This window comes from Seriola lalandi, unplaced genomic scaffold (genome assembly GCF_002814215.2).
Source record: "Seriola lalandi dorsalis isolate HSWRI2012SDOR001 ecotype SW California unplaced genomic scaffold, Sedor1 jcf7180002054307, whole genome shotgun sequence".
Taxonomy (NCBI): Eukaryota; Metazoa; Chordata; class Actinopteri; order Carangiformes; family Carangidae; genus Seriola; species Seriola lalandi.
In genome coordinates, this window is record NW_019524860.1 from 47,363 (window position 1) to 69,615 (window position 22,253).

General features: G+C 39.5%; 2 protein-coding genes across 12 annotated transcripts in view; both read left to right on the forward strand.

Moving 5' to 3' along the window:
• The window catches only part of LOC147819118 (uncharacterized), an 8,818-nt gene extending 820 nt beyond the window's left edge, over positions 1-7,998 (forward strand). For all 3 annotated transcript variants that reach the window (XM_087174044.1, XM_087174046.1, XM_087174045.1), the window contains 4 exons: positions 2,251-2,356; positions 2,476-5,732; positions 6,943-7,056; positions 7,570-7,998. In XM_087174044.1, the coding sequence (XP_087030170.1) occupies positions 5,555-5,732; positions 6,943-7,056; positions 7,570-7,790 (513 nt within the window). In that variant the 5' untranslated portion in view covers positions 2,251-2,356; positions 2,476-5,554 and the 3' untranslated portion in view covers positions 7,791-7,998. The remainder of the gene's footprint in view (positions 1-2,250; positions 2,357-2,475; positions 5,733-6,942; positions 7,057-7,569) is intronic.
• A 7,616-nt stretch (positions 7,999-15,614) lies between these two features.
• rapgef2b (Rap guanine nucleotide exchange factor 2b) overlaps positions 15,615-22,253 on the forward strand; it is a 103,156-nt gene continuing 96,517 nt past the window's right edge. For all 9 annotated transcript variants that reach the window (XM_087174047.1, XM_087174048.1, XM_023406420.2 and 6 more), the window contains exon 1: positions 15,615-16,325. In XM_087174047.1, the coding sequence (XP_087030173.1) occupies positions 16,257-16,325 (69 nt within the window). In that variant the 5' untranslated portion in view covers positions 15,615-16,256. The remainder of the gene's footprint in view (positions 16,326-22,253) is intronic.

The following is a 22,253-nucleotide window of genomic DNA, read 5'->3' on the forward strand; positions in this document are numbered from 1 at the left end:
CATGTTTTTTGATCCTTCATTGTCAGTGTTGTCGGACAACATTTAAATATTTCTAGTATTTATGTTGTTGATTTAAGCTAACGTGTTTTATTAAAACCATCAACAAAGTTAAAGCAAGTGCTTCATAAATAACAGCATTATAAACTACATTAATTTAAACAATTTACAACACTGGACATGTATAAAAGAATAATAAATGGATTCATTAAATACTGTAGTGTACAATTTACAATCAACTGTAACTTTAAAATCGAAAAATAGTTGTGGATGAAGTTAAAGCTGAATTTCACTGTCATATGTAAGTTTGCTTAATAAAAAAGAAGTAGTTGAATCAACCGAATTTTTAGTAACAAGTATAATTATTCATCATGAGTCCTAATGTGTGAGACTGTTCATATTTATTTGCTCCAGTAACAAACATATTTTTAAAATATAATGTCAGTTACTGTTACAGGTCTATTATACACTGGTAACACATTTTGTATCCTCTGGGGTTCCTCGTGTCCAAAAAAGGACACACAAAGAAAATGCTATAAAATCATCATATATCAATATTTTTTTCTGCTTTTTTTTACGTACATCTCTTAAACCACTTCAGTTCTGCTCAAAACTACCAAATGTTTATTAGTTTTCAGGATTTTAACCCTTTAAATGCCAGTTTGAAGACATGTTGCCTCTTGTTTTATTAAAAAAAACAAGACAGAATATGAGATATTTCCCACATAATACATAATGGAGGGATGTGACATTGTTTTATATCAGAGTCTTTTATATCAAAACCTTTCTCAAAACCAGAGTATGATCAGGGTGACTTTTGAACACTGGAAATAAATCATGTACTCATCCCGGCAGAAGCCCCCGTGGCACTCAAAATTTCCCTGGAATTTTCTAGTTGTTATTAAAATTGGTAAGTTCATAAGACAAATTAGAAAAGCACAAACTCTAGTATCTATCTCTAGATCCTGTATTGTCACTGTTGAAGGACGGACACATTTAAACATTTCTGTTATTGTTGATTAAAGCAACATAGAAAATCTTTGATTAATTACAAATTCAGGAAAAATGTCAATGTGTTGTGATTTCTATACTGTGCTGCTGCTACTGTTAAAATTCATACCAGACACGTTCCATAAAAACCATCAAAGCAAAGCCTCATAGACTTTATTTCACATTAAAACTGCATTAATTTCAAGCAGCAGCATCTCCGCACGGCTCAGCCAGGAGCCTGTTGCTGATGCGGGTGGGTGCACTTGGTGTCCTCGGGGACACAGGTCAGATCCACCCCTCCCTCCTTCCTTCCCAGCTCCACCCTCTCATCCAAACTTGGTTTCTTCTGGCTCCAAAAAACCAAGATGGCGACATCCATTAAGCCAAACTCGACGCTTCAAAACAGCAGTTCATGAACCAATGGGTGACGTCACGGCAGTTTGCCACTTCACACAGACACACAGACACACACACACAGTACAGAATACCAGATTTTAGTGTTTGCGGACCTAATACCTAGTTTATTGAACAAGGTTCCCTGAGCTGATGGAATCTGGTGGCCACAGCAAATGAATTGGTGATTGTCACATTTGTAATGTTTTCTTTTATGGTAGATGATGCACAAACACACAGCTTAGTAAAGTCCAGGCAGGAAGACAACAGCAAGAAGCGCCTGGGTTCAGCTTCAGCCCTGCTTCTTTCTTGCAGTGTTGCATGTTCTCCTTGTGTTTCCTCCAGGGACTCTGATTACTACAACAAAGACATGCACATTTAATTTGTCCATAGGTTTGTGTGTGTATGTGTGTGTGATAGTGTGTTGTTGTTGTTGTTGTTGTGTGATAAACCATTTACCTGCTTTCCTTCCAGTGCATGCTGGGATACATTTTCAATACTTCAAACTTTTTTGTTTGAAGTTTGACTGTATAATAAGATTTACCCTAAAATTACAGAGAAAATCTTTTAATTGTTACTATGCACATTAACCTTTATAATAACAAGCTACATTTTTAATTACAGGTAATTACTGTCATTTTACATAGATTTGTGTGTAATTTAAAAAAGCAGAAAAAATACTGTATAAATACAGTAATTTGTCTTTACAAAAATGGGAAATAAATGTAATTCATTATTATTGGCATAATGCTTAAAATAAAAGTTTGGCTTTTAATTCACAGATAATTTCTGTCATTTTACAGAATTTTGTTCACAATTTTAAAAAACAGAATATTACTTTAAAATTAGGATTTATTTATTTTTTTACAGTGTGTGCCATCATCTCACTCTGACTTTGGAAATTGCCTCAGATATCATCTTGTGTCAGACGGCTTCGCTGAAATATGAAGGCCTCAGATCGGGTCTCATCATGCAGGTCATTATAAGACTTGGAGAATATGTTTTGTCTTCTTTGTACTTTTTTAATTACTCGCAGTAATCACTCCCAACCTCAGCTGACATGAAAACTCCTGCTCTCACTTGTTCTCCTCGCAGGTTCACACATGCTTTCTGCGTGCTCAGCAAAAAGAAAAAACTCTGAATAGCTATCTGAGCTTTTAATCTGTTTCAGCAGAAGCACAGAGGCATGATGGGAAACTCCCGCCAGCTTGAGGACTGCTGCCAAATGCCAACAGACTCCTAAATGTCACAATATTTGAGTCCAGTGTTCAGAGAGCAGAAATGAACTTTAACTCCCGAGAAAAGGGAATCACATTTACACCATTTAGCAGGTTCAGAGCTGCTGATGTAGAATTCATCAATCATGACTGTGCAACACCAGCCCAGGGCCAAACCTGACATTATCAGCTCTACTTAGGACTTATTAGTGTAATTAATCTTTCTCTGTGGGTATCTCTGGCTGTTACAGGCTTGTTACAATGTCATCCTGGCTGCTGCCACCACAGCACCCAGTCTCCCATCAGATAAAAGCACATACAGTACATGTATACGTGTTAATGTTCGTGCGCTTGCGATTCTGAGGGTCTGTTTTCGTCTGCTTTTATCTGTTTTTCCCTCTTCTTCAGGCTTGACCTGTCTCCTTCCTGCCGTGTGTTTACATCTGTCTGTACGTTACACGAACCATCTGCAAGGTGACGAATAAAGACAAGATCATGTTGACGGCAGGAGTTCTCGATAACCAGTATCACATTCCGATCTGATCTGTGTTTCTCGTCCTCTTTTTCTGACCCGTCTTATCCACAACGGGCACTCTTTCGGTTTTGGAATGCAAATCAAAACTGGAATCGTCTTCACACACACGTCAAAACAAGCCGGCTGCACGGGGCAACAACAAATACCACATGGCTTTGTGTTGTTGGTTGTTCTTGGACATGTCTCAACACTGTCCACGCCACGTTATTGCAGGGTTGAAGCAAAAAATAGCAGCGTCCTCAAATCTCTCCGCAAGCATTACATGTGTGTTTGTGCTTTTTCTGCCTGATTTGTCTCATCTGAACATGTGTGAGCCTGTTGTGTGATCGACATCTCCCCCAGTCACTTGTTTGTTAGTTTTATTGCAGCTGAAATGTTGAGACAACTTTCACTTGTAACAGTATGTGGAGTTTAGTGTCAACAGCTCAAGGTATTTGTGAAAAATGTATTCATCATTTCACAGCTCCATCATACTGATCGTGAACAGTAAAAACCACAAACCACATAACTCAGAAAAGTCTTACAAAGCATCAGTAAATTTTTGTGCGATTCATATGTATGATGAATTATAGGGAAAATAAAGACAAAATCACTCAACTTCATTTCCTTGTGTTGCATTTATGAGCATTTATTATTATATTATATGATATTATATTATAATATTGCCTATTTAAAAATTTAAAATTTTTGCATGTTCACCCGACCACCTAAGTTGTGCAAATGTGGTGAATGAGAGAATGAAAGGTGCTATGTACGATTTGTTTCCCGTCCTTCATCCTACTCTTGTTAAGCGGTCACACACTTTTCTAGTTTATTTTTACTTTTCATGTTGTTGTTTCGATGGTGTTTTTGTTCTTTGATTTAGATGTTTTTTAATTATGGCGCCACTTACAGGCCAGAACTTTATGTTCTTTGGTTCCACTGTTGTTGCATCTATCTGTACAAATAGCCTCACACTTGATTTCTCATCTAGCAAAATTATTGGAGTGCCATATGAACATCATTGCTTCAGGCCTATTTTATATATATACTGTATATATATATTTTTTATTTATTTTCTTTGCCAGAAGGAAGAAGATAAGAGCTGCAAGATGTCTATCATTGGTTATCAGCATTACATGGGGCTGTTATCCTGTCTATAAACTTTTAATCCTATAATTCCCTTGAATTCTCTTTTTATCAGACATAAACTTTGTAAATTTGCTTCAACCACATCATCAGTTTAAGATAATTTACAGTACACCAGCAATGTAAACAACCTCAACCCGTATTTCACTCCTTTTCCTCCACGCTGTGACAGAACAGGAAGATGTGGGTTCATGAACATTTGCATTACATTTCCCACAATGTGAATTATGGGCGCAGGTCCACATGAATTTCCACCCAGAGCAGGATGATAAAGTTCCACCCAACAGAGAGGAAATACTCGGCAGAGACTCCCAGAGAGATGCGAAGCCGCAGGCTCGACTGACTTTTTGCTCTCGTCAGTCGAACTGCACATTTCCGATGACTGGCTGTTGCCTCCTGGTGACAGGCGAGTTTGTTTTGGCACACAGGACAGTCCTAACCACACCACACCCCCACTTCACCCCAACTCATGGGACTCACATACAGGGACATATATTAGCAGTTACTGGTCAGCTGATGACAGAGTATGTGGGGGAAGAGGTTGTAGCATGCTAATATGCTAACAAGAAAAAAATCACTAAAGCAACATCAGCTCGGCACCATCAAGTCACTGTTGACATCAGGCTGCAGCCAATAACGAGCTAACCTATGTGGACAAAAGTATTTGGACACAGGGCAGTCAGGGACTTTTGTTGCATCTCTCTCATTTCCTGTGATACTGTATCTAATAAAGGCAAAAATAGAAAAAGAAAGTATGCCCATTCAAAAAGACATTAACTAAAACATTCAACATACAAAACAAAAGTGTGGTCCTTACTCAGCATGGCAACCTGCTGGTCAAGATTAGCTTCACAATAAAAGCAAACAGGTTGTATTTGCCGCAGTATATTAAACAAACTATATCAACTGTGGCCCAACAGAAGCCAGTGTTTGTCAGAGGAAACATATATACACATAGATCAGACCCGGTCACATAGTGTATGTTAGTCGTCAAGGAAAGGATGATTGCACGGTGGGTTTTTTTCTGTTCACCTTGCTTCTCTTTGCAGACTCACACCTGCCTGTGAACAGCTTGCTGAGGACGACGTGCCTTGCTTGAAGGCTTTCTGCCCGTGGATGTTGAGGAAGATACCTTTTCAGCAAAATCAGAGGCATTCAGGCATTTGAACTCAAAATCTACTGGAGCACCAAACTCCATCAGCTCCAGTCGACTGCAACTTCCTCTGCGAAGAAGAATTAATGAACTATTAGACGCTCTGAAGAGAGGCAGTGTTTGTGTGTGTGGGAGTATAATATGAGGAATCCAGTGTCTGTGCTGACAACCCTGTTATCTGTGGAGTTTGTGCTGTACACAATGAGTCTCTGTTCGCCTCAGTGGCTGGTTCAGACTGAGGGGGCCAGCGAGGGACTGTTCGCCCTCTGCAGCGCCTACGAAGGCTTCTCCAGCTGCGTCACGCTTCCAGCCTGGCTGGGTAAGCATCCATGATGCTGTCATTTATTTACTAAATACTTAATGGAAGTTTTGTTTTACTGAGTATTTATTTTGTCATGTATTTATAACCTAACCCAGGAACAAAACAGTGCAAAAAACAAAGCAAGCTACAGCTGTGTTAAGAGTTAGAGCACAAATATAGAATGTAAATATTATTAAAAAAATAAAATAGTAATTTGACCCAACATATTCCTGGGTCCTCAGCCCGAGTCTGGCCCATATACTTCCACATCTCTGCAGATTGTGGTTGTTATCCCTTTGGCTTTGGCTGACAGCTTTGGTCCAGATGTGGAAGCAGCATCTGACAATCATGCTGTATGTAAATGACTCGAGCCGTGGAAACCAGGTGGATACTGGCCCCGAAGAAAACAAGCATGTGGCCTGAGTATGGGCCGGATTTAACATGATATTTGCACACAGTACCAACATGCTGATGCTCACATGCTAACCTAACAAACTAACAAACTAACAAACTAAACACCCGGATATTAGAGATGTTAACAGGCTAACACATATGAGCATGTTTAATAGCTATCATAGGACAGTTGATGTTATAAAGAAGATGCTTAAAAACGCTAATCTTATGCATGCTAACATGCTATCGTTCAGTTCAAAGCGACAAACATCGTAGACTGAGCAGAGTCAAGCCTGAAAAGCTGAGTCAGCTTCTAATATTAGGGGAATATATGACATTTCATAACAGTTATTATGTCTGATTTAGGGATCATAACGAAGCGTGTCCGACCACAAACTGAATCCACAAAATCCTGAATGAACATGCACATCTGATCAGGCAGATGGGACCGAAGACATGAGACCTCCGGGATCAAAAATGTCAACAGCCATGGAAGTCGTATTATTCCATCATAGCAGAAATGAACATATCCAACTTGCTCTTGTTGACTGACCAGCAGTTAAAAAACAAAATAGTTTAGTTTACCATCACAGAAAACGACAAATGCTCACATTTATTCACATGAGGTGTGAGGTGAAGCTGGAACCAGCAACATTTTGGCTTAAAAAATGAAGATCAATCAACTATAGATTACTGGAAACATTGAAACTGACACACACTGTGGGGGTCAAGAGGGGCCCCACATTTTTTCTTTTTTTTTTTCTTGCCCTTGGGGCCCCAGGAGGTTAATCCGCCTGTGTCACTAAGTACAACATTTTAAATCTTCTACCTGCAGGAAACTACAGTTTGTCCTGGATGTTTCTGTCTGCGACCGCTCTGCTGACCGTCAGGCCTGCTCTGACCAGAGGGAGGAAGGCCATCGCCGCTCTCATCCTCAACCTCATCTCTGGTACAACTGACTGAAGCTGTACATTTTTTAACCATATACAGGCAAAGATCACTGAACGTATTCTTGCCATTTATTCAGACTACAGCACGAGAACCACACAGACCAAGCACAGTCCTTCACTTGTTCCAGCACATACAGCAAACAGCAGATTAGCACAAATATGTGGATCTTAAGTAGGTCAGTGACTGATGTGAGCGGTTTGTTCTCTTTGTGTTGTGTATTTGTTTTAGTGACGTTTTTTAATCCGTCTTTCACTACATTATTTGGCGGAAAAATTTACTTAAAGTTACATTATCATATATTCACTACGCCTAAAGTGCTCATGTTATTTTGCAAATTTTTACTCAGTAACTACAACTCAAAGTAAAACTGTATCTAAAACCTAATTTGAATTCAAATTTTGAATCACCACATGATATTCATTTGCAGGCAGGGACTGTATTGAAATCTCTCCCTTGTGTTTCATTCAAAGACACTGACATCTGATATTTGGCTGCTTGATTTCTTCTAAAGTTGCCCTCTGTGGCGGCGCTCTGATCGCCTTCCTGGTGTCCATCGAGCAGCAGGAACCTGAGCTGCTGCAGCATCTCGGCTGGACCTTCTACATCTGCTGCACCACCCTCCTCTACGCCTCGCTGGTGACGGTGCTGCTGGGGGTCGTTCATGGTGACAGCGGGCGGGTTGAACCGGCTGTGAGAGCAGGGGCGGTGGATCTGTCTGTGATGGCAGCCTGATGAACAGACAGAAATGGAAATGTATATTGTTGCTGTATATTCACATTATAATATTGTAATGTTTGAAGCTATGTAACGTTTTAAACTCATGTTTCCTCTTCCTCCCTCTGTGGTCTGTTTCTTGTGCTGCTGCAAATCAATACATCAATGAAATGTTCTCTTTGTATTTGTGTTTTCATAACTTAAAATATACAAAACATTGATCAAACAGCTGACGACGTGTCTGAAGTGTTGGTCTTAAAGTTTTCTCCTGAATGAATCACACAGACACTGAGAGTCTGGAGTTTGTCCCTCTGGGTCTCAACTGGAAAATCATCAATATAAACTTGATGAAACGCAAAAGACTCAATCAAAAAACACTTAACACTGACCGAGCGTATGAGGAAGTACACTGATTTAAAAAAATAAAAACCTGTCCTGGAGCTCTTTAGAAAAAAAAACAAGTTAAGATGAAGGAGGAGGAAGTTAAAACAGCTCAGAAAAGTGAACCCACAGCACCACCTGGTGGTTACAGCATTGTGCTTTCCACAGCTTCAGTACCAGCAAGGAGAGGTTCAGTATGTTCAATCCAACCGACTGGATATGCGGTAAAAAAAAAAAAAAATATATATATATATATATATATATATATATATATTTATATAACAGTGTGTACAGACGGAAGAATAACAGCATATGACTTATCGATCTGGAGAGTAGAGTGGCATATTTACTCTGCTGTAGTGCAGGAAATTGGTTTTGGGATCAGCCTGGTTTTTATGCACTGTTAGAAGAAACAGCTGGCCTCTTTTTGGACTGTGTTGTACACACTGAATACGACATGAGCTTCTACATCGGGGTGAACAGAGAATTATATAATATACAATATACAATATACTGTATAAGGGCCAGTCGTTTTTAAACAATTACTTTTGCCAGACATCGGAGCGTTTTGTAAACATGCAAATACTTTAATTTTTTTGTGCAATTGCCTTTTCCACACAGATGCATGGTTAAATGTTTAAGCTTTAGAGTTTAGTTTATCAGAGATCCTATTTGATTGTGAAGATTGGATACTACTACTAAATTAACTAATTTAATGAGGTCGTATTTGCCACTAAACAGTGTCAGCTAGAATTGGGCATAAGGTGAAATATGGCTCTCATTTCCATTGGTACCAGTAATTACCACTTAAACCGCAACCAAATAATATAAGTGTTATAGACTCTGCTTTTTGAGGTGTGTCCCCTGGGAATTACCCTCGGACTGCTGTAAAGTGTCGGTTGTTGTTGCCTCTGTTGGCTCTGACTGTAACGTGTCCAGTTGAAAACCTGTTTGTACTTAATTTCTGATCCGCTAATTCCTCATTAAGGTGGGAGAATAGTCAATTTACTGACTTTGTTCTGTTACACTATATTGTTGGTATTTGTGCTGGTTTTGCATTGCACACGTAGGGCTGCCGTACTGTAAGTAATTATAAGTGTTGGTTGTTGTTGTTGGAAACTGTTTTGGTGTCACACTTGGAATACAGAACTCAAGATAAGTGTGGAAAGCTAAGACACTCGGTTACATAAGGTTCAACATAACCTGTTTCATGCTGAGAAATTTTGGTTTGAACCTAGAGGTGGGCCATCTGGCAAAATGATCATATACGTAATCACTGTCTGTATTCTGTTTCGCTTTGATTTTATTGTGGCCCTGGCTGGAAGTTGTGATTTGTATCTTTCCGCCGCGTAGACGCTCTAGGCCCTTTCACGCTGTGCGTCACGAAAACGGAAGTAGTCAAACACCGTGGGTGTTTACATCCGGTTACCTTCAGTGCCTGCAGACCGTTGGTAAAACACCTAAAGGATCAACAAAATTATTTTCAACGAGTCACTCCACAATTTTCTGAAGACTAAAACGACTTATTCGACTATGAAGGCAATTCCCCTGGTGCTAGGCTAACGCTAGGCTAACGTTAACTGGTTAACTGCCTGGGCTAACTGTAAACAAGCTCACTGTTTAGCAATCTCTGGATATGTTGAGTTAATCTACTTACTCGGTCTTAGCTAGTTTTACTATTTCAAAATGTTTTTTTAGTAACAGAATTCTAACGTTTCCCCCTTTGCCCCGATATATGCAGTGTTGGGGATAGTAGATGGAGGGGTGGCAATTCTGGCTAGATGCCACAGATCAAGTTATGGTCAAGTTAATTAAGGCTACTGCGGTTGCAGTGTGTTGTGGCTATGTTCAAGTTCAATTACTGCGGTTGCAGTCTGTTCTGCTGTTCCTGTGTTAAAACATTAGGGTGCATGTCTGAAGCTGCCTGTAAGTAGTCAAAGTTCAAATGAATTGCACCACAAATTTCCTATGTTCCCGACCTCATACATATGTTTGGTTCATACCCCTGACTAAACAGTGGCTTTGCAAATGGAGTTGAACACCTGCCACCACACTGTGGTAGCCCACAGCTTTAAACAGGATAGGTCAGATGCAATTTAGGCAACTGCAACCGCAGTAGCCTAAATTAACTTGAACATGGCACTTAATTGTTCATATAAGCAACATGGAAGTAATTTGGCTGCTCTCTTTTTTTCCTTGATCCGTGGCATTTTGCCCACATTGCCACGTCTCGATCTACTATCTCCAACACTGCATGTGTCTGGGCAAAGGAGAAAATATTAGAATTCTTTTACTAAGAAAACACAGAACAGGACGGCTGTCTTCAGCGGCAGTTAGCGGGCTCGGTGTTTAACTTGACAGTGGGCGGGTTAACAGTGACTTTTATCAATCTCTCCATGATTCCTGTACCTGCAGCTGGAGCTGTGTGAGGCCGCCTCCTCTGAAACTGATGGGAGCTTCCTGCATCACTTGCACCTGACTGAGTTAGGTAATGGTAAATGAAATGAATAGTAGTAAAAAAATCAAAACATACTCGATACTGTATGGTGAAGAGCAGCTTAAAATGTCCTGTTTCCCAGCAATGGAAAGTTTATTTCATCTAGTGTAAATTGTGTTTTCATAGAGATGCCAGAGCCCACCTCAGGCCAGAAGCACACTTTACCACAACCAGCAAGAAATAGTAAGTCTTACTACACCCCACACATTAGTCAAAGGATTTTGAACTTGTAAAGTGATGTTCACAAATATTTCCGAATGTATTTGTATATCAACCTTTGTGAACATGTAAAATAAATCTGCATGAGAAATTCACGTTTGTATGTTTGAAGAGATGTAGAAGAGCGTTGTATTTGTTAAAGACAATGTGATTAAAATTGAAAAGAAATGACATTAGTGGTGAGATAACACAAACACACTGAAAGAAGTGCGTTTGTCAACGTCTGTGTAAATATAAACTGAAGAAAACTGAACTAATCCTTCCAGGATGTGCTGTGGATATGAAGGCAACAGAACCACCTGCCCTCTGATCAGACTGTCACTGTCCAGTTAGATTCAGGTGTAAAACAGGGTCAAACTTCTACTAGTAACTTCAGTGTCACACACTGTGTGGGAACTTTGAGCACCAAGCTGTAAACAAAGCACTTTGTCTTTCACAGTGTCTGTGTGTTTCCTCACCACTGGTCATTGTTTGATTTCATTCACAAAGTCTCGTTTTTTTATTTTTACAAATGCAAAACTTGTTTGCAGTATTTTATTGTCTTTGAGGGTAAATTACAACACATTACAACAGAACTGCATTAAACTAGAGTGAAACCCATCAGCATATTATGGTTGTTTTTACAGTTTTATAGCTATGGTTAGTAAAGTGATATGTCAGGGTTGTTACTGAGTACTTCCTCATTACTTCATCATTATGTCACAATGAGTTCCTTCACAACAAATCAAAGATTTCCAAACAAGTATTTTAATTATAATATTCAAGCTTATATATATATAATATTAATAATCACATCCACGTTATTTTCTGATGCATTAGTGATCAAGACGACTTAAAATAAAAAGTCTAATAAACTGATTCATTTGAACTCATCTTAAACATTTAACCATGGATCTGTGTGGAAAGGCAATTACACAAAGTACAAACTTTTAATTGGGGAAAAAAATGAAGTATTTACATATTTACAAAACACTCTGACATCTGACAAAAATAATACATAATTTAAAAATGCCTGGCGCTTGTAGAGAAACGATGTACTGGCTGTACATTGATGTTTGTCACACCTAAAGTTACCTTGACTGAGCCAATGGCATATTTCTCCTAATAGATTTGTCATGTGTGTCGATAACTGCAATGTTAGTCCTACATACCAGGAGCGATATGTGCAGCCCGTTCTTCATCTTTCTTTTCCTCTCAGGATCAGTGTGACAAACGTCAGTATATGTTGCTCTACAAGTGACATTCATTTCGAAGTTATGGTTTTTGTCAGACGGAGGAGCATTTTGTAAATATTCACTTTAAAAATAAATAAATAAATAAAAGCAGTTTGTATTTTGTGTAATTGCATTTCCACACAGATCATAGTTAAAACATTTAAGATGAATTAAAATGATATTTTCTTAATTACATTTATTTTTTTTTAAGTCTACAACATCACTAATATTCTTAACACATATTAAGAATGACATCCAGGTTGTTTTCTGATGCATTAGTGAAGTGTATGTGGGTGGAATATTATGATTGAAGTATTCGTTGGAAACTTGATGAAGTAATGAGGAAGTACTCAGTAACAACTCTGACGTATCACTTTACTAACCACAGTTATAAAACTGTAAAATTAACCACAACATGCTGATGGATTTCACTCTAGTTTAATGCAGTTCTGTTGTAATGTGTTGTAAATTACCCTCAAAGACAATAAAATACTGCAAACAAGTTCTGCATTTGTAAAAATAAAAACAAACAAGCAGTTTGTATCTTGTGTAATTGCATTTCCCCACAAATCATAGTTGAAATGTTTAAGATGAGTTAAAATGATATTCTATTTATTACATTTATTTTTTATATATATATAATGTGGCTTGAATATTATAATTAAAATACTTGTTTGGAAACTTGCTGTCTCTGATTTGTTGTTAAGGAACTTATTGTGATATAGTGATGAAGTAATGAGGAACTACTCAGTTACAACTCTGTATATCACTTCACCGACCACAGCTCTACAAACTGTAAAATACCACTTAAACCACAACCAAGTACTATAAGGTTTAACAGCCTGTTTTATGCTGAGAAATGTGGTGTCAACATATGTATGTTAGTTTAGCAGCAGATGTTTTTAAAAACAAACTCTAACTGTTGTTAGCTGTATCTGCTGTTTAATGTCACCTTTGCTGGTTGTGCTTGAACTAGTAAATTTATATTGCTCAATTTTCATACCTTTTGTAATAGCAGTATATGCTAAATGATGTTTAAATGAATGATTAATAAATCGTATATGTCCTTACAATGCTTCAAAACCTAAGCTAAGTTGTTCAGGAGCCTCCCCTGGCAGCTAGGGGTCTTCCTCCTCCTCCTCTTCCTCCAGACGATGAACAGCCTGGCCCCTCATCTCATGCTGTTGTTCCTCCCCTCGCTCCAGCGCCACTCACCTCTGCCTGGACGATGTGTACCCAGGACCAGAGCCTGCAAGAAGAGGATGGCGGCACAAAGCTGCTGCGGCAGGGCGGGGGCAGCAGAGGGGAATACATCTGCAGCAAGTGTGGCAGTGATCGACACTGACCACACTCACATCGCAGGTGTGTCACACCGTTGGTGGAAAGACTGGAGGGAACAGAAGACAGGAGGGCAACTTTTTCTATCTTCATTTATTACTTTTCATTTACATCATTTATATGTTGTACTTGGAGTGGTGTTTGTGTCACCTGATGTCTCACGATTATCTCAGTCCAGTGTCTCACTCTTTTAGCTCTGTGTTTGGTCTCCACCAGCTCCTGAGGGAAATCTCTGTCTCTTTAGCTGCTAAATGCTCCGCCATGTTCACCAGCTGCTCTCAGACCGTGTCTGTGCGGTTTGCTGCTGAGGAGGTCGTGGACGGTATATATTCTATTAAATTGTGAATTTCCTCAACACAATAAATGGTTAAATGGCTCTTGGATCCATTAATGTGCACACCAGTCACCCCTAGTGACCTGAATGGTTTGATGAAAATGATGTGAATCATATGCTGTGGCCTTCACGGTCACCAGTTCTCAACCCAGTTTAACAACCACTGAAGCTCAACACCTTATTACTACACTTCATCTTGGTTTTTTTTTCTTTAATTTGTCAACTGTCTGGTATATTACACATCACTGAGATGTTTTACTTGTCTATGTTCATTAGACTTCCACATTATTAACAGACCCAACTCTTCCTCCGTCATTTTAATTGGCTTAAGCTGCGCAACAACCCCTAAATCTTTTATGTTCCAACCATATATGGAACGACCCCTTCACCTCTCCCCAACACATTTATAGAGAATGAACCGTAACCTGCACACAGCATTGTGTGTGTGTGTTTGTGTGTGTGTGTGTGTATATAGCCTTTAATGTTCACCCAAAGTAACAGATTAAGTAACCTCACTCAAATGATGAATAGCTACATACATGAATGGTAAGATTTTACAATAACATTGAATTCCGATCAGTTTTGGGCTCAGTTATGAATTAAGTTCATTATTTACACAGTTTGTTTATTTATTTAGCTTAGCTCTACTTAAATTGACCGCTGCAGCCAGCTGATTTTTTCAAAATGCGCAACCTTTACTTTGAAAACGAGCTGTCTCTGTTTCCGGCTCTCGACTTCCTTGTTTAATTTCCATGGTTCAAGTTGGACAATGGAACAAACGCTGCGCTGAATGGACGTGCACGTCTTCATTTAATGGGACAATAACACACGCAAAACGTTAACAGCGTGTAGGCAGCATCTGCTAATGAAGAACGAGCTCACAAATGTCAACATACATTTGCACTGAGCACAAGTAGGACAGGGAAATAAAGCAATAAACCATAAACTGGCATTTTTCCTTATACAACGTGAACAACTGCAGAAGAATTATACTTCATGCACGGACCCTTTCCTCTGCAATTCTCAACGTTATTTTCCCTAATTCACTTATATTGCTACAGGACATTGTATATTTTATATGCTTATTTCATCCTATACCGATTACATATTTAAGGATAACACGGCTGTTGTAACCGGTGACCACATCTTTTATTTTTCTGTATGAATCCATCTACACGAGTGTTCCTCTAATAAATCACTAGGTGGCACCAAAGCATTACTTTATGACATTGCACTCCGCTTCGCCATTCCCATTTTTTTCCCTTTCTTGTTAAATGGACTCGCCCATGAGCCGCCCCTTGTGACTAAATCTCTGTCAAGTCAAACACAGATAACAACAGCTAGACAGGAAACTTGTTGATTTTACTTTCAAAATAAGATAATACACTCGCTCAGACTGATCAGGTGTAATTATAAGCAAAAAAACGATAATATCGGAGCACCATAGAGCACTTACTCAGAAACGTTCGGCGGATTAAATTTTGGTAGACACTAAAACAGAATTTAAATTATTATATTGTATTATGGTGCATGGCAAACAATGGGGTGGTTCTCATTCGCCGTTGGGTTTAATTGACTTTTTCAATGTAATTGATAGCTACATTTTTTATGAGACCACATGTAGTACTGCGCATTTAGGTCTTTACTGTTAATAATGAGAAGGACATTTTCTTTTTTAGGGGGAAAAAAAAAACGCACACTGACACCGCCCTAAATACACCGTATCCTTCATTGTCTCTTTGTATTTTGCAACAAGCACGCCGCTCGCCCTTAGAGCTTTTATTTTGAAAAACCAAATCGAGGAAGTGCTACAATTAATTCTGTCCGACTTGACTCTGGTGTGTCAGTCACCATGGTGGCATACAACAGAGCACAGCGGCGGCGGACCTATCTTCACTTTTAGACCCATAAAAAAAGAAATGCTAATATAATGAATTTTCTCAGTGAGTGTACCCGGGTCTACCTCTCATAATGGACGCCAGGTTGTTGTTGACGGGGTAACCGTTAGCCGTTAGCTTACTTTTCTTTTTTGTTTGTTTGGCGGATCCTACATGGAATTTCTTTCCGTCGCTAGCAGAATGCTGAAGAGACAAGGAATGGCTTTGATGAACGTTGGCTTGAATAAAGGGACATTTTTCCACATTAAGTAAATAGTTACACGAGACTGTTTTCAGCTGCGCTTTTTTTTTTTTTTTAACAAAATAAAAGAAGTTTTCCTCCCCGGTGGGACTGGCGTTGGCTGCCGGTTTTTTTTTTACGGCTCGGGCAACAGAAAGACAGACACCCCGAGGAGACCGCTCGGCTGTCTGGCTCCAGTCGTGGCCTGGGTCCGGGCACTCCCAGCTTATCCGCTAGCATTGGAGCACAGGGCGACAAGAATAAAGCAAGACGGCAAGGAGACGTCTGCTGTATATATCCGTGCCCCTGGATATCTATAAACGTTTTTTTTTTCCCTCTAGGATAAGGAATTCAATATCTTCCAGACGGCGTCTTCCAAAACAATGGCGTCTTATGTGGATAACAGCTTTCGGCAGGCTGTGATGATGAATCCGGCTGAAAGGACGCAACAGGTCAGAAGAAATGACTAATTGTATTAAAACTATTAATAGAATCTGCATTCAAATGTGTTTCTTACTGCGGTGTTTTTCCACTGTGCTGCTACATTTATAAACACTGCAACATCCGCTACCCAGTGTCTCCCTGAACTGCAAGTGTTTCTGTGTGCAACTGTTGCCATTCAGCTAGTGCTGGTTGTTACGTATGGCTACATCCCGCTAAGCCCTCTATCAGCAGAGATAATCAAGGGCACTTAACATAACAAGGGCTGCAGCCACGGTGGGAATCTAACCGAGGTTATATTCTCAGCTCGTGCCTCCTGTTTTTACATTGGAGAATTGTGCATCTAAAAAAAAAAAAAAAAAGAAAAGAAAATGTCTTCGGTGCATCCGACTTTTGCATTTTGCAACCAAAAAAAAGAAGAAAGTATGTCGAAAAGGTTGCAAAGATGAGTGTGTAAGAGACGTAGACTGGAGCTAATCCTAATTTAGCCAATAGCCCAGACTAGCCTATCAAAACACACGTTACCTCCAATCATTTACAATAGACTAATTTGATTGACTTTTGAGTTTGGCCTCCTCCTTGATATTTTCTAGTTTTTTTCTTAGTTTTTTTTATTACCAATGGCACAGTACAGTTGTATTATTTGTTTTCTACATCTCATTATATATGTCACTATACTACACCACCTCAATATCATCTGATAAATGTTAATAGGGAAGTTTGGAGTGCATGTCTTCTGAATATGCAAATCCTGTGGGCTGTGGTTATTATCCCAGAGCCACATACACAAACAGCCACCTAAGCTTGCACTGCTTCAGATATTAGCAGTTATATCCCACAGATCCACACGGTTGGGCTCTAAAGATGGTATTCATTCATTTGAGCCACAGCCTCCCCTGCACATGGATGCTGCATTAGCAGAGGCTTTACACACAATGGGCAATCAATAGGCCACCACTTAAACCAGTGGGCTACAGTTAGTGGCACAGCTTTCTGCCTGTCTGTCTGACATTGAGGAAACAATTATGGAGTCATTGATGGCTCGTTAACTGTACTAGGCTCATGGTCTTTACAGCTCTATATGCGAGCTATGATTTGTATGGGTGAGAGATGCCATCATGCTTAAGGAAACAAAGATGGGGATATAGAACTTGGCTCGCATCAGTAGCAGCAATGTTCATATAAGCTGGGACTAGGCATTAGTGTTTTATAGTAGGGCTACAAGAAATAATGATTTGTATTATCAATAATTTGATTGTGTTCTTGATTTAATGCTTTTTCTTGGAGCCTACTAAACTAAAATATTCAGCTAATTATCATACACCATATACGACATATTAAAAATGAGTCATACAGTTAACCTTTTAACAGAACAGTTGCCAATTAATTTCTGTTAACTAACTAATTGAGTTACTCACTAATTGTGATAATTTTCTCTGATTTTCTTTCCTTCTTTTGCTCTTGTTTTGTTTCTTTTTCCCACAAAACAGGTGATTTTCACAGTAGGAAATAGTTGCGAGTAGATTTGATGATATGATCCTTTAAATAATAACAGGAAATTGCTCTGCAGCGTTCCACACTGCTGATGTGTACGTGAGAATATGATTCAAAGCTGGCAGTCTGTGATGCATGTGATATAACCTGCTTCACCCTGCAAACACCTGAAATACTTTACAGTATGTCAGCATGACCTTTGAGCGTATTATCAAAGTCTGAGCCAAGAATATGTGAGGAAATTTACTTGGAATTTCTGAGCTGGAAAATAGTCTGATTAAAAGATACTGAGGCTCGGATAAACTATGTCCTACTGGGATATTCAGTTAAAAAATGAGTGGTTTGCTAAGTGTGTTCTCTGGAGCCATGGTACGAACCCGAGCTGTGTCAGTACACAAACATTTCATTCAGGACGTCTTTGAAATGAATGGACAGGCAAATAATGAGTAACTCACAATGTTTAAAGATGATTTATTCATAGGGAAAAGTGTGATATTCTAACAGAAATTGAAAGTCTGTAGAAACAATGCATCCATGTTGTTTTGTAGTTGAATCAGAGAAGTCCACGTCTTTTCTCGCAGCAATAAAAGCCCTTAGAAAGTCTGTGGTTATTCTGTAGAAACGCCACAAGACGTGTCTGTGATAAGTGAGAAGTCTTTTCGACATTAATCTTCACAGCATTGAATATCATGTGACTGTGCGCCTCTGTTGGTCCTCTCCTGGGTGATTTTCAATAGCAGCACCGCCCCCGTTGTTCTTTTCAAGTGTCCGGCGAATGTGGCGGCTGACACAGTTTATCCTAATGGTGTTGGCAGGGCCTCTCTGTCAGGATTAGCTAACGGTTAGAGGGATCTGTCTTTATCGCTCAAGACTGACCACAGTGGGATTTGACCCTGTAGCTCACCCTATTGTCACATGGCAGGCTAAATAACTGACCACTTGACAGCTAGTGTTCACACTGGCTTTGTCACTTTGCTTCATTTTTCAACTGTAACTGGAGGTGCACTTAAATTTTTGACAGTGGATTAAAGAGGCAGTCTGATAGTCAAGAAAGCAGCGGGAGGAGGATGACACCATTCTTCTATAAAGCCCTGCTGCATGTTTCTGCAGCTGCGATATGAATTAAGATAACATGGCATGGCTATTTGATCTGTAATTAATTTTTTTTTCCAATTACATCACTGTGAAAGAAACACAAGTATTTCTCTTAACGTGCAGCGTGGTTCTCAGAAGCAGTGGGGCCGGTACATTCGAGAAGATGTTTTGAATTTGTGATCCTCCATTTCTGTGATGATTTAACCAGCTTTCACCCAGACTCAGTCTTACATTTTAGCTATTTTCAATTTCATTTAAAATTAGGTTCTATGGTGGATTCAATCATCTAAACTCAATCATGTCAGGGTTCATTTATCTTAAAAGAGCTCTTCCATTACTGTCTTCCTCCGGGATGTCTCTTCATTCACTGTAAGAATGACTGCAGGGAAGAGGTATTATCAGATTTGGTGATGACACAGTGACGGCGTGCCTGCTTGAGAAGTATTCTAGTTTGGGACTATATTTAAGGACTCTTGCAGATTTGTTATCCAAATTCTATATTACATTGATCAGAGAGACGGAATTGATTTTGCAGGACACCAAAGACTGTAAACCCCATGAAATTATCAAGTAGAAATACCACACAATCTCTTTTCATATCAGACGTGTCAGACAGAATAAGTCATTTTTAGATGCCTCCATTTCCACTGTATTAATCAGTATAGCTTCAGTAGAAGCTGTGTGCATCATCGAACATGAACCTTAGGCTTTGTTTGTGAGAGTGGTATCTATGACATGTTTGTTTGTCAGGTCACTAGGTCGGAGTCGGGCTGTCTTCCGCTGTGGAAATCATGCTTTGCTCAGCTCTGAGATCCAGCTTCTCTCACGATGTTGAAGTTTTGCAGCGTAGAAGTTTTATTTGAGGGTTAAGTTAGACTGTTTCATATCTAGAGGTTAAAGCAGGTTAAAGCAAATGAGCTTTTTACTTGGACTGACGGCTGCTGTGTGTATCTGCAGGATTGCTTGTTTACGTTGTTGCATAGCTGATGTCCTTACAGCATCCATCTCTCTTATCTAGTCGTTCAACTGTGCGTCACGAAGGACAAGGAGTAAGAAACCCAAGACTGCACCAACCAATCAGGAAACAATGAGCAAAATCACCTTCTGTAGTCTCATAGGAACAGGGACCAGCATGCACCTGGCCATCCGTGGCACCCAGATGAACACTTCTGCTTTCGCTGCTCTGTTTATTTTCAGCAAGTAGCTGGACTCACGACGGATATCTCTCCCCTTGTTTAGCCAGGTGGCGAAGCTAAAGGCCACAAGCAGCAGTCCTGGTCTGCCGTGACCCTGCTCCACAGCTTCATAGCTGGAAGGACAAGCTGCCTACTTTACATTGTTTCCACATATTCTGGACCGAGGCAGGAGACCAGCACTGGCTTGCAGTGTCTGACAGAGGACAAAACAAATGCATGAGGACATTTAAAAGACATTGATGACTTGCCACGAGTAGATGAATTTTAATATCTAGGTCATAACTCAAAGAAACCAACAGTAAGGAGTTTAAAGACCCTGCTAATGTAAGAAATATTCAAAACAACTAAAATATTCCTATGTTTCTAGAATGATTAGAGACGTGCTATGTGCAAGAAAAGAGCGGGCGTGCTACAGACTGAGGCTTATTTGTTTTTAATTATTTCAAATTAAGTTAAAGTTAATTCACACTACAGCAAAGAAATTGCAGCGTATAAATGGTGCAGAGCTTTTTTCTTAATGAACTCATCCATATGATTTTAAAGAAGTAAATACTCAATGTGTATATAATGCACATTTTAAATTGTAGGAAGTAGAGTATCAGCCAAATATAAACAATATATTATGCGGTATGTTTTGTCTAAAATGTAATGTAGAATAAAGTTACACAAAGAGAAGTGTGTCTGATAATCAACCTGTACAGGAAACAGTTGCTACAGGTTGTGAAGTGACTGATGAGCTCAGAGCTGCCCCTGTCTCTCAGCATCCTGCTCAGTACAATCAGGCAGAGGAAAAGCGTCAGGATGCTTTTTGAACTCGAGCAGGAAGAATGTCTTGACAACAAAACCCCTTTTCCCTAAAGCGTTTTTTTTTTATTTTCTGAAACTGGGTGTTGTTTTGAAACTGTCTTCCTATTTTTGTCAGGGCATCAGAAGCATGTGAAGGTCTATTTAAACCCCCCCCCCCCTCATCACTGGCTCAAAAAGTAGGACGGACTTCTGTAGCAAGCAACTTCTGTGTAATTTTTTTTTTTTTGCCAAGCAACGCAGGGTTTTCTAATTTCTAATTCTCCAAAACTCCCATCCATCCTGTAAATTTATGTGCTTGCTTGCCTTGGCGTTTGCTTGTCTGCTGCAGCGCTAACCCTGTAGAAGTAAAGTGATGTCACATGTTATTCTTGTGTTGAAAGTGGAGGCTGAGTGCAGGCCGAAGTGGTTACACACACCGCGGTCACAGTGACGTATTCCTCCCAGTTTAAATACAGGGGATGATTTCAGGAAGGGAGGAAAGAAACAAATGCACCAACGTACAATACCCACACATGCAGAGCACCAGTGTGGCTTCTGATTGGCTCATTTGAATCATGCTTTTAATTCCAGTAAAACATAGTACAGTCTAGTGGTCAGTGGACTCATAAAAAGCTATTGATTATTGAGTTAAAAGCATTGATTCTTCAGTGTTATGACTGTGCAGGGAGCAGTCGATGAAAAGGTCTAATCTTAAATCAAACATATGATCTCTTCACTGCAGGAAGATGGCATTTACAGGGTTTTTACAGTTTAATTGCAGAGATAAACGTCTGATGTGACTGTAAGCATTCCAGAAACGGTTTCCTTACTGGAGTACACCGGGGTGTTTGTGTAGTCCTGCGCGCCTGTTACTCCCTTAAATCTAATAACGAATAGACCAATCCAGTATAGTTTATGTTTGAACGCACCACTGAGATTAAAGTAAATCAAACACTTTCATCCCATGAAGCATCGTTTAGCACCAGAGGAGCACAAAAGCAGACTAGGGCTCTTTATCGTTGGGTATATCTACTTTAATGGTTGCTCTGATATTCTTTTATTCACCTATGACTAAGGTAGGTGGATACTAATGTCTTTGAAGATACAGACTGAAACCTGAAGTAGAATTACAGCCTGAGACATGATAATTGCATTTCAGGTGTGATAACATGTGAAGTAATTGACGTTCCTCCACTTTTCCTGGAGGCAGTGATTTTCTGTGAACAGGTTGATCGTTTTTTCCAGTTGAGAAGAATTAGAGAGAGAGATTACGTTCCCTGCTTTGTTGTTGTTCTGAAGACAGATCTGCATGTGGCTGCATTGCATTCTGGTCCACTGAGGCCACAGAGAGACGGCAGACAACTTTGT